At 42.5% G+C, this 13,339-nt stretch overlaps 1 protein-coding gene across 8 annotated transcripts in view; it reads right to left on the bottom strand.

Annotated features, from left to right (window-relative positions):
* VPS13D (vacuolar protein sorting 13 homolog D) overlaps positions 1–13,339 on the bottom strand; it is a 246,652-nt gene that overhangs the window by 214,374 nt on the left and 18,939 nt on the right. For all 8 annotated transcript variants that reach the window (XM_057535232.1, XM_057535241.1, XM_057535246.1 and 5 more), the window contains exons 8-18: positions 13,056–13,226; positions 12,544–12,644; positions 11,544–11,712; positions 9,428–9,529; positions 9,084–9,285; positions 7,811–7,990; positions 6,584–6,714; positions 5,350–5,425; positions 4,758–4,928; positions 3,607–3,737; positions 420–552 (exon numbers count right to left, since the gene is read on the bottom strand). In XM_057535232.1, coding sequence (XP_057391215.1) covers positions 420–552; positions 3,607–3,737; positions 4,758–4,928; positions 5,350–5,425; positions 6,584–6,714; positions 7,811–7,990; positions 9,084–9,285; positions 9,428–9,529; positions 11,544–11,712; positions 12,544–12,644; positions 13,056–13,226 — 1,567 coding nt within the window. The remainder of the gene's footprint in view (positions 1–419; positions 553–3,606; positions 3,738–4,757; positions 4,929–5,349; positions 5,426–6,583; positions 6,715–7,810; positions 7,991–9,083; positions 9,286–9,427; positions 9,530–11,543; positions 11,713–12,543; positions 12,645–13,055; positions 13,227–13,339) is intronic.

Raw genomic sequence — 13,339 nt, 5'->3', positions numbered from 1 at the left:
AAACACTATGCCAAGTGAAAGAAGTCAGACGTAAAAGACCACATATTATATGACTCTATTCACATGAACTGTTCAGAACAGGCAAATCCACAGAGATAGAAAGATAGGTGGTTAGCAAGGGCTCGGAGAGGTGGTAATGGAGAATAACTGCTTATGGGTTTAGACTGTCTTCTTGGGAATGATGAAAATGTTCTGGAATTAGATAACAGTGAGAGTTGCACAATTTTACCAACATACAAAAGACAACTGAATTCTACATTTTCAAATGTATCTCAATAAAGCTATTATTAAAAAAGTAACAAGTGAACTTTGGAGTTACAAGATGTTAAATACCCCTTTTTTTAAGCTTTACTTGGTTTAGCACAGAGACACATCAATCTACCACGACATGTCTTCATTACTTCACACTCACACTGTACCTTGGGTATTGGTCAAGAGCATTCTGCCTAGATCCACAACAACCAACACGGGATTCTTGAATTTGAAATCATCAGGAAATATCACCTGAGGGGCAGAAATGTCTAGTCGCACAGTCCACCGTTTACTCTCCTCCTGTAAAAATAAAACAAATGACAATTAAATAACCTTGAACTGCAACTGCTGACAGTGGGCAGCTTTATCAGCTAGGGCTCAAGGCTTCCAGAAAGCCACACTAGGGTCACAGGATGACATAATGGTCTCTGATAGTAAAGCAAAATGTTTAAAACAAAAGTGGATCCAAATGTTTAACGATCTGAGACATTACCACAGGCAAATGTCTGAAGTGGGAGAAAAAAATTGGCAAATTACTGGTTTGGGGGGTTGTTTGCTCTTTGATTTTGATGATCAATGGTTTAAGAAAGGTCTTATTTCTAAATGTATAGGACTTAATACTTTAAAGTACTGTAGAAGTTATACAATTCAAATAAAAGTAGAAATCCAAATATTTTTATTTATTCATGGATATTGCTAACCATGAACTTTCAGGCCAAAATACCTTAGTGGAAAACATAAGCTTTGACATTTGAAATATAAAAAATAGACCAGCTCATGAATTTGTTAACAGTTCTTCCCTGTGACTAAAATTAGCAAATTTATATAAATGCTATCAAAAAAAATTATATGTAGTAAAAAGCTAATTTATATAATTATACGTAGTAAAAGCTACGTGTAGGAAATTATATGTAGTAAAAGCTGATTTATATAAATGCGATCAAAAAGAAACCTCTTGGTCTAAGATAATCAGAAGGTACTAAATGTTGTAATTTGTGTTAAAACACTAACAAAAACAGAAAACAGGACAAACTCTCCGGCCCACACTACTTACCCCTAAATGTTTTCTTCTGAACACTGCTGCCATGCCTTACACTCCCAGCTGGCTCTGCACCTTCCGAAGAAGCCACACTGACTGCTCCACCTACTGCCGCATCTCGGCAGCACACCTCCAGGCCACAGGGTCAGAAACCCAGTTTTTTTCTTGTTTTGGTTTTTTTGGGTTTATTTTAAAATTTTTATTGGAGTATAGTTGATTTAAAATATTGTATAAGTTTCAGGTATACAGCAAAGTGAATCAGTTATACATATACATATATCCACTCTTTTTCAGATTATTTTCCCATATGGGTCATTACAGAGTACTGAGTAGAGTTCCCTCTGCTATACAGTAGGTCTTATTTATCTATTTTATATATAGTAGTGTGTATGTGTCAATCCCAATCTCCCAATTTATCCCTCTTCCCTACCTTTCCCCCCTGGTAACCATGTTTGTTTTCTACATCTGTGACTCTGTTTTGTAAATAAGTTCATTTGTACCATTTTTTTAGATTCCGCATATAAGTGATATCATATGATATTTGTCTTTGTCTGACTTACTTCACTCAGTATGACAATCTCTAGGTCCATCCATGTTGCTGCAAATGGCACTATTTCATTCTTTTTTATGGCTGAGTAATATTCCATTGTATGTATGTACCACATCTTCTTTATCCACTCCTCTATTTTTTTGTGTTTTTTTAAAAATTTATTTATTTATTTTTGGCTGTGTTGGGTCTTCGTTGCTGCGCGCGGGCTTTCTCTAATTGCAGTGAGCAGGGGCTACTCTTCGTTGCGGTGCACGGGCTTCTCATTGCAGTGGCCTCTCTTGCTGCAGAGCACGGGCCCCAGGTGGGCTTCAGTAGTTGTGGCACGTGGGCTCAGCAGTTGTGTCTCACGGGCTCTAGAGCGCAGAGCTCAGCAGTTGTGACACACGGGCTTAGTTGCTCCACGGCATGTGGGATCTCCCCAGACCAGGGCTCGAACCCATGTCCCCTACACTGGCAGGCAGATTCTCAGCCACTGCACCACCAGGGAAGCCCCCACTCCTCTGCTGATGGACATTTAGGTTGCTTCCATGCTGTGGCTATTGTAAACAGCACTGCAATGAACACTGGGGTGCACGTATCTTTCCCAATTATGGTTTTCTCCAGATATATGCCGAGGAGTGGTATTGCTGGATCATATGGCATCTCTATTTTTAGTTTATTAAGGAACCTCCATACTGTTCTCCATAACGGTTGTACCAATTTACATTCCCACCAACAGTGTAGGAGGGTTCCCTTTTCTCCACACCCTCTCCAGCATTTACTGTTTGTAGATTTTTTTGATGATGGCCATTGTGACCGGTGTGAGGTGATCCTCACTGTAGTTTTGATTTGCATTTCTCTAATAATTAGTGATGTTGAGCATCTTTCCATGTGCTTTTTGGTCATCTGTATGTCTTCTTTGGAGAAATGTCTGTTTAGATCTCCCATCCATTTTTTGATTGGGTTGTTCATTTTTTTGATATTGAGCTCCATGAGCTGTTTGTATATTTTGGAGATTAATCCCTTGTCGTTCACTTCATTTGCAAATATTTTCTCCCTTTCTGTGGGTTGTCTTTTTGTTTTGTTTATGGTTTCCTTTGCTGTGCAAAAGCTTTTTAGTTTAATTAGGTCCCATTTGTTTATTTTTGTTTTTATTTTCATTACTCTAGGAGGTGGATCAAAAAAGATATTGCTGCAATTTATGTCAGAGTGTTCTGCCTATGTTTTCCTCTAAGAGTTTTATAGTCTCCAGTCTTACATTTAGGTCTTTAATCCACTTTGAGTTTATTTGTGTGTCTGATGTTCAGAAACCCAGTTTTGCTGGACTGTTGAGATGGTCCTGGGCTCTCCCTTTCTACTTACGGCATCCTCGTGTCAGCTGGTCACTTAGCATCACAAAGTGACCATCCTTCCCAGGAATTAAAACTGGGGCATCATTCTAATTGTTTTTCTTCTGATAACAGTATGTGAAAGGGGGTGTTCTTAAGTGAAATATTTACAAAATGTCAGGTCTAGAAAACGGAACAAAGACGAGTCTTGAGACTGTTCCAAGATGGGTACAAGGAAGAAATATGATCTCGTCTCAGTCATTTGTTTTTATTTATTAAACCCTGACAGTACAAGACATGGGATTTTATTTTTTGCTAACTGATAAGTATTTCCTAGATTCAGTTCACTTAATCAGTGTAATTGATACAACCATGTCTATCTATGTAGGTGAAGAACTTAAAAAGAACGCCTTCCTCTTCCCCGCCCCCCAAAAAGAGTATTTATTACGCCTACTTACAATGAAATCACCCACTAGCAAACGATCAAGAGTTTGTCGGATTTCCGCCTTGGTCTGCATCTTCAGTCTGTTATATTGTCTTCGGGCAGCTTCAGCCACTCTCAACTCCAGTTCAGACTGATAACCAAAACCTGCAAGATGGGAAATATACAGGAGAGTCAGAATTTTCAAATGGCTGGGTGAAAGAAAGCACTGCAACATCTACTGTCACCAGGGATTTCCACCAAAGCTAGAAAACAGTCTGTACAACAACAGTGCCTCACTCCAGCCTGAGCCGGCGTCATACAGGGTGACAGGAATGAGGCGAAGGTGGGCGAGAAAGGCACAGCCTTTCCAAACACCCACGTGGAGAAAGGCAGTGTGTGAGGGAAGGATACCTAAGTTACTAGAATTTCTAGAACCAGTTTCTGAAAGATTCCAAACTGTATTTCAAAATTCTTAAAAGCATGATATTACATTGAAAGAGCAATTGGAATTTAGAAGTTGTATATGCCTTCTACATTCTATCAGTGACAGAGCAATGAAGCCAAGATATTTATGGCCACTGTTTAAATGAAAAGACTCAAAAAACTAGACCAAAAACTAAAACAATTGTTATGAAGAGGGAGAGATGGGATACATTCAGGGAAGTACCATTGTTTTACTGACTTCCTCGTCAAATAGAAGTGCTTCTTCTGCACGTACTGTCTCAAATCTTTTTTGGGAACAAAGGAAGGCCTAAGTAAATCAATGATGACACAGGAGAGTGCAATGGTGAACCTTGCAATATTTAATGCTGCATGAAACAAGTAAAACAAACCACTGATCTTGTCATCTAGGAGGAAATTGAACATTCCTCCTAAATTCTCTGGCCTAAAATATCCTGGGTAGCCAAGGAAATCACTGTCCTCATGGAATGGAAAGTATTATAAATGCATGCTAAATGAAGGCAAAGAAAGAGAAAATATGAAGGCTATTGATTCCTCTTGGAAGAGTAACCTTCCAAGGACATCCACTTTGATTCAGAAACTAAGGACAACCCTATCCACTTACTCTGCAGGCCTTTTCTAACACTACCAGGTCACCTGAATGTATAATACCCCTTGTCCCAGAAACGACAAGAAACGTGTCTTTAGAAAGTCACATAAGAGCAAACAAACAAAAAAGTTAACCTGAGGTATGAACCTTTCCCTTGTAGAAAAAGTCTGCTACTTTTTTAATAGCCTGGGGATTATATATGATGTTCAAGGGCCTCGTGCTGACATTTAGCCGCCTCTCAAAATGGCTGTGCACTGGATTTCTCTCATATAGCATCTCAAAAACTGGGTCATCTGGGTCTGCAGCTAAAGGAAAGAACCAGAGAAAGAAAATGGAACACAGCAAAACAATCATCTTATTCTTGATAACTGATAAGGACTTCCGGGAAAAAAAGACATTTTCTCAATTATTTTCCAATTAGTTCTCATTTACGAAAATCTTATAAAACAGAGAACCTAATACGGATTGACTAATTGTCAACAGGACTCCTCAAGACCAGGTTGTTGGACTCATTCCCATCACGTAACCCAGGACCCGGAGGCCTGAGAGTTGCCCCAGTCACATTTGGGTGGAGGGAGGGCACGAGGCAGTCTCCAAGTCAGACAGGGATCCACATGGCAAACCACTGGGCACAAGACAGGACACACTCCCTCTCTGCTGACCAAGACTACTGATCCATAATCATCACATTCTGAAGAATGAGTTTAAGAACGTATGACAATTTACCAGGGTAATGATCGCTTCTGTCTGCAGATGCTGTTTGGAGTCCAAAAGACTGTGAGACTCTGCCAACTTCTTTTTGCTGATAAACACACACAAAATGCAAAAAGGTCAGGGCGAGAGGGACCAATTCACTGTGCACACGCTCTCTCACGTCTTACCCTTTGGCATCACTCTTGCTTAGCACAGTCAAAATCAAAACTCGTCTGACACCAGGGGACTGTGGACTTGCAGGCTGAGCCCTCCAGTCTGTGCCTTTCCCCAGCCTGGTACGGGCAGTGCGCTACTCTGCACTCAGCACACTTAATGAACGACTGCTCAACAAGGATTGAGTGTGTACAGCTTTTCACACTTTCACTCTGCCCACCCACGCTCTCCCCAGTGTCCCATGCCAAAACATTATGGGAAGAATAAAGGGCTAAAGATTCAACTCTTCTGGGCTTCCCTGGTGGCGCAGTGGTTGAGAATCTGCCCGCCAATGCAGGGCTCGAACATGGGTTCGAGCCCTGGCCCGGGAAGATTCCACATGCCATGGAGCAACTAAGCCCGTGAGCCACAACGACTGAGCCCACGTGTCACAACTACTGAAGCTCGCGTGCCTAGCGCCCACGCTCTGCAACAAAGAGAAGCCACCGCAATGAGAAGCCCGCACACCGCAAAGAAGAGTAGCCCGCACGCAGCAACAAAGACCCAACGCAGCCAAAAATAAATAAATGAATAAATAAATTTATTTTAAAAAAAAAGATTCAACTCTTCTGACCATCTCTTTGCCAACTTAGTAAGATCAAAGATCTTCTAGTCTAAAAAGAATATTATATATAAAAAATTACACCTATAGAGAAAACTTGTGGTGGTTCTTTTGTAACTCTGGAAACATGAGACATCCTATCAGTGACTGAGGGTCAGAATGAATGAAAATCACTGTCGGATACAGAGGACATTCAACATTGACCTTGAAATGCAGAAAATAGTGGTGCTGATGGCATTTTCTTCCAAATCAGAGCAACTATTCCAAGGTGGCTATAACACAGGGAGGGAAGAAGGCACTGCCATAAATCCCACCAACACTTGCTCTCTGACAAATTCAAAAAACTTATCTAACACCAATTTGATTTTGATCAGCCTGTCTCAAAATGTTCAAATGTCAGAATGAATCAAGTTAATACTACTTTTGTTGCCTAAAACAGACCACAATTCACCAACACCCTGGATGAATCAGCCATCCCACTGCTGTACGTACTGGATTAGGGAAGACCAGAAGAGGAAACATAGTCCCTTCTGTGGCCAGGTCTCGAAGAAATAATCCACCCAACCGGACTGAAAGCAAGGAGGAGTTTCTTCGAGGAAGAGATTCTGCTAGAAGTTTTACACCTACAGAAAATAAATGTTAGGAGTTATACTATGCCATCATAGCCTTAATTATTTTAAAAGTATAAGATATAATATTTTACAGAGGACTATCAGATATCATGAACTATTTCTCCTTGAAATTCGAACAAAATAACCCTATCTACACATTATATGTCTATCTATATAAATCTATAAGGAGTATTAGAAGTTTCCCAACAGAATGAATTTTAACCAGAGCACTTTACAATTAAATTCAAGCAATCTGCTAGTTCACACTAAGTTTATGATTTCTCAGCTCTCAAGATTATAAAGTCAAAAACAAACTGGATTTTTTTTTTTTTTTGGTCATTTGCCTTTAAACTACTGACAAGCCACAGATAACTGGCTATTTTATGAACTGCAATAAATCTGTGAGAAGAGAAAACCAACATCTGGGTATTTATTTACATACCTTTAATTCAAATTCACAAAAAGAAGTCAAATACAGTTGATCTTCATTATTCGCAGACTCCGTATTTACAAATTTGCCTATTCACTAAAATTTATTTGTAACCCCAAAATAATACTCACGGTACTCTGCGGACACATGCAGAGCAGCCAAAAATTCGAGTCACCTGAAGCGCATGCTCCCAGCTGAAGCTGAACATGGCAATGCTCTCTGCCTTCTTGTTTTAGCTCACACAAGTGTCCTTGTGTGGTCTATTTAGTGCCAGTTTTTTGCATTTTTGTGCTGTTTGTTGGTGATTTCGCTGTTTAAAAGGGTCCCCAAGCACAGTGCTGAAGTGCTGTGCTTTACAGAGGAAATACATGTAGTAGATAAGCTTCACTCAGGCATGAGTTACACGCCGCTGGCCATGAGTTCAATTAATGAATCAACAACATATATTAAATAAGGTGTCTTCAAACACACACACTCATAGGACAAGGTTATGTACTGATCCGTTGACGAATGTGATGACCAGAGGCTTGCAGGCACCTAACCTTGTGTTTCCCCTCAGAGCTTGGATTCAGTATTCACGCAACTTTCTAGAACATAACTACTGCAAATAATGAGACTCAAGTGGACACTCGTGCCCAGAGAGATACAGAGCATCAGGTGGCTCTCTGGGGGCAATACCTGAAAACTCAAGCTGCATGAAAGCACTTTGATTCATCTGGGCAGCTCCCTGCTCCTGGTGCAGCAGAGTCACGGTCCCTCGCTGTAGCTGTAAGTTCAGTTTGGCAAAGACATGGTCTCGCTTTGTGTACGTGTTCATACAAGAGGCGTCTGCAGTGGGGTCAAAAAACTCCTCAGAGCCTAAATGTGAGGAAGAAAAGACTTTAAGAAAACACATGGGAAAATTTAAAAAGCACTGATCATGGTCACTATGACATTACTTAACTATTTTCCCCCCTTTTAGGGAAGAACTCCAAAGTCATGGGTGACTGTTTTATTCACCAATGTGAAACGACCCTAACTGTTTTATAAGGGCCCTGATCAACCTATTGTCAAATGAAGGACGATGCCAAATTCATGATAAAGTACAGTATAAGGCAGCACTGCCCAATACAGTGCACCGTCCTACACTGCACTGTCCTACACAGTGGCCGCTAACCACAAGTGGCTTTGAGCACCGTGGCTCATGTGGCAAGTCAACGGAGGAAGTGAATTTTTTATTTAGTTTAATAAATTTAAATAGCCATTTGTGACTACAGCTACCATACTGGACAGCCTGGGTGTAAAGGGTGGCTCCGGATTGGTAGTCAAGCCTCAGAGTTTAAAACTTTTGAACTTGCTCAGATTTAATTCTCTTACAATCACTGCCACTCAGATAGATCTGAAACCATATTAATATTCACATTCAGTAATGGAGTTGCAAACAAGTATCTCTCGAAACTTCCTCTCTCTGCCTCTATGAACATGAGACAAACTGTTACTAATGCCTTTTTTTTTTTTTTTTTTTTTTGGCTGTGTTGGGTCTTTGTTGTTGCACACAGGCTTTCTCTAGTTGCAGTAAGCGGGGGCTACTCTTCGTTGCAGTGCACAGGTTTCTCATTGAGGTGGCTTCTCTTTGCTGTCGAGCACGGGCTCTAGGCATGCGGGCTTCAGTAGTTGTGGCATGCGGGCTCAGTAGTTGTGGCTCGTGGGCTCTAGAGCGCAGGCTCAGTAGTTGTGGCGCACGGACTTAGTGGCTCAGCGGCATGTGGGATCTTCCCAGACCAGGGATTGAACCCGTATCCCCTGCACTGGCAGGCAGATTTTTAACCACTGCACTATCAGGGAAGTCCCTCTACTTTTTTTTTATTTGAAATATACCATGGGCCATTTCACAAATAACAGATGAATTATGAACCAAGTGTCTCCTTTCACTATAGCCAAGAAGGGCAAGTAAAGGCCAGCCCTGCCTTACCCAGGATCTCCTCAGGAGTCCAGTGTTCGTGCTGCTCCGCAGTCAGGCCCTCGACTGGTTTCCCCTCAGGGCTCTGCTGCCCATACCAGCCGCCCCAGCCAGGAAACCAGGACTGCAGGTACTGCAGCATCCCGCTGCCTCCACTGGGTTCTGGGTCTCCAGGAGACTCTCCCGGAGAATACAACTGAGGCTCTCGTAAGCTCTGTGTCAATCAAAAATGAGCACATATGAGTACTGGAAGACAGAAACAGGAAGTGATACACCGCTGCTTATTCTCTGTCTGCCCATAGAGGCACTCAGAGCCTACTGGGTCAGAACACATCTTCTCACAGAGGATTTCCTACCTCTGCCAGTTCTTCCTGTTTGTGAAATCGTTCATGAACCAGTTCACGCAAAATCTTCAATTCCTCAAAGCTCTGTTCCTCTTCAATCCGACACACTTCCTCCTGTTTGGGTGAAAACAAACAAACAAAACAGGTATTATAGCTCCAGAGAAACCGGACACCTTCACGAACCAGTCCAGTACTGCGAAGGAACCCAACTGGCCTCCAACGTTTCCCAACATTTTGAAGGCCAAGAAACAATGAAGATAAACAGTTAATTCCATAATTGCTATGTTTCTTGTTTAAAAAGCTTTTCCATATAACGCTGATAGATTCTACCTGGTCTCTGAGATGAGACTAATGGTAAGTACAGAGGGAGCAGACACAGTACTGAGTTGAAAATGGGAAATGAAGAACATGTGCTGCCAGGGTATCCCATCTTTGCACAGCAATGGTGGTTTACAAAGTGCCTTCACATGCGTTACCTCAATTGATTCAAGTCGGTGGCTAGTTATTATTCTTCCCACTTCAGATGAGGAAACTGAGGACCAAGTTTACAGAGTAAGTGTGTAGGCCTCCAGCTCCTTTATGTTTCATATGGGCCATTACCAAGGAAGTGGTCATTTTCATTTGTTTCATGCTAGTTAGGAAAGAACAGTGGTGGCCAGCTACATGCAAAGATGTAAAAGAAAGCAGAGGTACCTATCCTAAGCTGTTTCTTATACGCTATGATTAAGAAAGGATATTATATGTGTTTACTTGCTCACCTCAGTTGTAATTTAGATTTTTCTCTCCCTCCGTGTCTTTGCCTGTGCCTTTAAGAAAACTATCCAAAATAAAAGGTCTGGTTTATTCCACCTTTTTCATAAGGTTTCTATGTCAGTAACCATGCCTGACACTGGTGAAAAAAGCACTAGCAAACTGAGCGGGTCATGCCCGGGGTGCCGGCAGAAGAGGTGAAAACACCCAGGGGTTCAGCACTGCCACTGGTTACCACAGTGGGGTGTTCCCATAGGCTGCATGTGTCCCCCCAAATTTCATATGTTGAAGTTCTAACTCCCAATGTGATGGGATTTGAAGGTGGGGCCCATGGGAGGTGAACAGGTTTAGAAGAGGTGATGAGGATGGAACCATCATGATGGGATTAGTCCCCTTATAAGAAGGGGAAGGCGGACAGATCTCTCTCTACCCAGGAAAGGCCAAGTGAGCACACAGTGAGAAAGCGGCTGCCCACCAGCCAGGAGGTTGGTCCTCCCCAAGAACCGAATCTGCCAGCACCTTGATCATGGACTTTTCAAGCCTTCAGAATTGTAAGAAATAAATGTCTATTGTTTAAGCCCCTCAGTCTGTGGCACGTTGTTATAGCAGCCCGAGCTAAGACAGGTGCTAAAGGGAAGCTTAGAAGGGTTTACTAAAGAAAGAGTGAATTAAGAGATGGTACGCGAGCCAAAATACCGGCAACAGTCTAAATTGCTATTATAAAAACTGATGCTCACAAAACCGCAACAAATCAAGGAGGAAACACTCCCTACTGCCTTCCCCCAGGAGACAGAGGCAGACAGACTAGAGCCGGCAGGGAGCTTCACACCAGGGCTCCAGGACTGCCGGTTCTAAGGGTCTCTGGTCCTGCAGGTAACTAAAACAGAAGCTTGCCTTCACCCCTACTTCACACCCTCGGCCTAGCCTCTACCTCCAAAGCCCCAAGGTCAATCAAGTCAATTGGGATTAGGGAAAATGTGGGCCAAAGTCCACAGGGATTAGTTATAGACTTTGCAGGAAAAGAATTAGGATCAGGTGTTGAAGAGACCTGAGTGACTAGATGGAATGTCTCTCTGGGCCCCACACGGAGAGCTGGGGGGGCGGGGGGTGGGTAGGCCTGGCAGGACCACAGCCCCTTTCTCCTCCTCCACCCCATGGCCCAGCTCTCCTCAAGCAACAGAAGGTGGAAGATGCTTCCTGCCAAGGCAAAGCCGGGCCTTCCAAGAAGCTCTCACCCTAATAAGACCGACTTTATCCTGTAAAACTATGATCCCGAACAAAGACTTTATTTCCTCACAGGTCCCCTTTTCTTCAGCCTTTGAGAGACACCCTTACCCTCCGACTGGAGACGAGACATGAGAGACAACAGCATCCTCACCTCATCGTCTGCAGACAGCAAGCCTCCTCTCAACTTGGTGAAGTATTTGTCAGTGTAGGACACGGCATCGCGGGCCCGGCGCAACAGGAAGTCCCACGTGCAGCGCGTCCTCTGCTCCCGGATCTCATGCAGGTTGGCATTCAAAGCAAAATACCACCACTCTCGGCAGCTGAAACAGTTCATAACCATCCAGTTACTTACAATAAAAGCGATGAAAATGCTATCGACCCAGAGCAATCCACAACACACCACTCCCCTTCTGAGACATCTCTTCTCTTGTCAGCCATCTGTTTATGCCTCAAACTCAAATAATATTAGGCTAACTCAACATATGGGGAAAGTTAATCTACTGGATCCTCAGTTTATGCGCCGATTATAACACGTGACTCAACTGGTCTGAATCACCCATAACATCAGCCCCTCCCACAGAAAATCAAGTGGTGGCTATACAGTAAATACCATCGTAAGATAATCAGCAAGGATTTGACTATTAAAGATTTTAAATGGAATATTTCAAGAAAGACTGGAAATACACAGCATCTAAAAAAAGTTTTAATATATTGACTCGTCAAGTTTAGCACATCCACATAAAAAAGATTTATTTTTGCTACAGATGTTATCAAGTGTACCATATAAATGCTGACCAAACAACTTAGGAGAGAAGACACAGGGAAGTAGGTTCAAGAGTGCTGCAAAGTATTTACCACACAATCAGAGCCCACCAGAGCAACGCCAGTCTCCTTACTAAATGAGGCTGAGAGGACCTTCTGAATTCCACTACACTCGACCTAAGAGTAAACCCGCGACACCAAAGAGATATACAGTAGCATGTCAATGATGATGAACAACAGAAATGGCATTTTAAAGCCCAGAAAAGTCGACTGTACTTTTATCTCCAACCATGTGTAAAAGACAGTGAGGCATATTTCTGATCTAGGTACAAAAAAAGAACATGCTAGAAAATGCATTTCAGACACAACACTTAATTGACAAGCCTTACTTCTCTGATACAGCCACTCTGGGTTTCCATTTTCGGAACTTCAACTGCCTCTCCTTTCGTTCCAGCTCCTTGAGGAATTCCATGATTTGCCGGTATTGCAACTTTTATTAGAGGTTAAGAGACACTAGGTTAGAATTGGTTTGTTTCTTTTGCTCAGTTAAGACATATACGTCACAGGAACAAGTCATATTAGTCAACCCACTGAGCTGAAATCCAGTGCAAACTGCAAGACTAAACTCCAGCACCAAGTGTCACGTCTCTCTGAACAGTCAGTAAAGTATGTAAATTTACTGTCTCTCTTGTACTCTTTGTTCAGCACTTAAAATATCAAAACTAACCTGAGACCCACCCAATCCGACTGTATAAAGACAGTGGGTTCTGCACCCACCACAGCCTGGTCTCACGCACACTTCCTTTCCCACGAGGGGACCTCAAAGTATCCAGACCCTTCTATCAACACGCCTCCTTCACCCCAGTTACCAGTCCGATAGTTACAGGGAGAAACAGGGAACCTGAGAGAGTTTCAAGGGAATGGTCTCCAGATGAATATCACATTCAATACGGGGAGTGTGCCGAGACCTCAGAGGCTCTTTAGAGCAGTTTCTCTTCAGAAGAGCAGACGCGCACACAGGCTCCAAGATGTAGTGATGGTTTCGACTCTCCTTGCTCTTGTCCATGGCCTCCTGAGTGTCACAAGAATGGCTGTCATCATAGCAAATGTTTTCAGGATCAAGTCACCTGTTGGAATGCTGTCTAATCTACAGCATATTATATCAGAAACCAAAAGCAGGATAAA

The sequence above is a fragment of the Balaenoptera acutorostrata genome, chromosome 1 (assembly GCF_949987535.1).
Source record: "Balaenoptera acutorostrata chromosome 1, mBalAcu1.1, whole genome shotgun sequence".
In the NCBI taxonomy this organism is placed as follows: Eukaryota; Metazoa; Chordata; class Mammalia; order Artiodactyla; family Balaenopteridae; genus Balaenoptera; species Balaenoptera acutorostrata.
This window is presented reverse-complemented; position numbering and strand designations above follow the sequence as displayed.